At 39.7% G+C, this 2,037-nt stretch overlaps 1 protein-coding gene across 1 annotated transcript; it reads right to left on the bottom strand.

The window, feature by feature from the left end:
* Positions 1–258: 258 nt before the first annotated feature.
* On the bottom strand, positions 259–1,185 carry LOC132020776 (olfactory receptor 6C4). Its single transcript, XM_059404920.1, has one exon. It carries the CDS (start codon positions 1,183–1,185, stop codon positions 259–261), a length of 927 nt encoding a protein of 308 aa, XP_059260903.1.
* Positions 1,186–2,037: the final 852 nt, after the last annotated feature.

Raw genomic sequence — 2,037 nt, 5'->3', positions numbered from 1 at the left:
TCCCTCCAGATGTTCTTTTTATGGATTCTCATTCTTGCTCTCTAATAGCACTCACCTTTTCTTTTATTTTTGGTAAACTTACTACATAAATTTACAGTTTAACACCTTTCTGCCATTCCATGCTGCAGATTCCTTGAACTTAGGACCTATGTCATTCCTATTTTTATCCTCAAGAGCCAGTTCAGCATCTGAGACATAGTAGACACTTAGTACATATTTAGTATGTGCAAGATACTTTTCATGGAAATGTATTGTGTTTTAAAGCTTCACAATCTTTTTGATGGTGTCCTTGAATGCTTGCTTCACTTGCTGATTTCTTAGAGTATAAATGAAGGGGTTTAACAAGGGAGTAATTGAGGTAATGAGCACAGCTATTCCTTTGTTGAAGGCACCTTCTTCTTTTGCAGAGGGATTGATGTACATAAACATGCAGCTGCCATAGGAGAGGGAGATGACAATCATGTGAGAGGAACAAGTGGAAAAAGCCTTTGTCCTTTGCTGGGCAGAAGGGATCCTCAAAATGGTCCTGATAATGTATGTATAAGAAAAAGTCACCAGCAGCAGAGTAACCACCAGAGTCACAACTGCCAGGAAGATGACCATCACTTCTAGGAGTCTTGTGTCTGAGCAGGCCAGCTCCAGAAGGGGCCCATAGTCACAGTAATAGTGATTCAGAACATTGGAAGCACAGAAATCTACCTGGCTCATCAGGATGATTGGGGGTAAGATAGCTAGGAATCCCCCCAGCCAGGAGCAGAACACGAGTTGTATGCAGACCCTGTTGCTCATGATGGTCAGGTAATGCAGGGGTTTGCAGATGGCAACATAGCGGTCATAGGACATAGAAGCCAAGAGGTAAAACTCTGTTGCTCCAAGAAATATAGCAAAAAAATACTGAATCAAGCATCCAGCAAAACTGATGACTTTATTTCCTGTTGTCACGCTGGTCAGAAATCTGGGAATAAAAATGGATGTGAAGGAAACTTCTAAGAAGGAGAAATTCCGGAGGAAGAAATACATGGGGGTCTGGAGGTGAGGGTCTACTAGAGTGAGAATGATGATAGTCAGATTTCCTAGGACACTTAATATGTAGGTGAGGAACAGGAAGATGAATATCACAGCCTGGACCTCAGGTTGATTTGTGAAGCCCAACAGAATAAATTCAGTCAACGTCCTGTTTTTCATAGTTGACCTTTAGGAGATCTGAAGGAGAGAGGTGAGTGATGAAAACTCAAGTTTCTCAGGGTAGGAGAAACAAAGCTGATCCTAATGAGTCACGTCATATATTCCTCTCTATGCAGTTGACCTAAACTAGCACCAGTTTGCACTAGCCTTTGCTCCATGGAGGCCCAGTTATCTTCTGTGTGAAAGCCCTTTTTCCTAAAGTCTTTTTAATTCCCCAAGTTGATATATTCCTGGACACTTACTAGACTCTGTTAAAGAATAATTACTCAATTTTTTTTTCACAGAAGAATAACATTTTGTATCTATCCTTTAATCCCAAAATGTTTACAAAATCTGAATATTTAAGCACTTTTCTCTGACTCTATTAATTTCTCATACTTCTGTTTTCTTTGTGGAACTATTTCTATCAGATTCTCTTTTCTGTGCTTCTCTTTCCCCTTGTTGTGCTCTTCCCCCTTCCCTGTAGTATTTGGCATTTCACTGGCTGTCTGCCATAGATCCTCATCTCCATTATTGTCCAAATCTCTGACTTCCTCGTTTCAGCAACCACTAGGACATACTTCAAATGAATACAGTTATAGGTTTTGAAGCATAAATGATTTTTCTGTGCCCCTATTCTTTGGAAGCACAAATTTGTTGCAGGCTTTTAAGATCTTTGGTTCAGTATGATCTCATATTGTGAGCATTTTTGACTATATGAACAAGGCAGTGGTATCCATAAATCATAATAATTAGCATTTTCTTATATGTTTTTCTGCCATGTTCAAAGTCCTTTCTTTTTTTAAAGATTTTATTTATTTATTTGTCGAGAGAGAGAGAGCACAAGCAGGGGGAGTGGCAGGCAGAGCAGGT

Source organism: Mustela nigripes, chromosome 6 (genome assembly GCF_022355385.1).
Source record: "Mustela nigripes isolate SB6536 chromosome 6, MUSNIG.SB6536, whole genome shotgun sequence".
NCBI classification, from domain to species: Eukaryota; Metazoa; Chordata; class Mammalia; order Carnivora; family Mustelidae; genus Mustela; species Mustela nigripes.
Note: the sequence above shows the minus strand (reverse complement) of the source record. Positions and strands in the feature narration are given on the sequence as shown.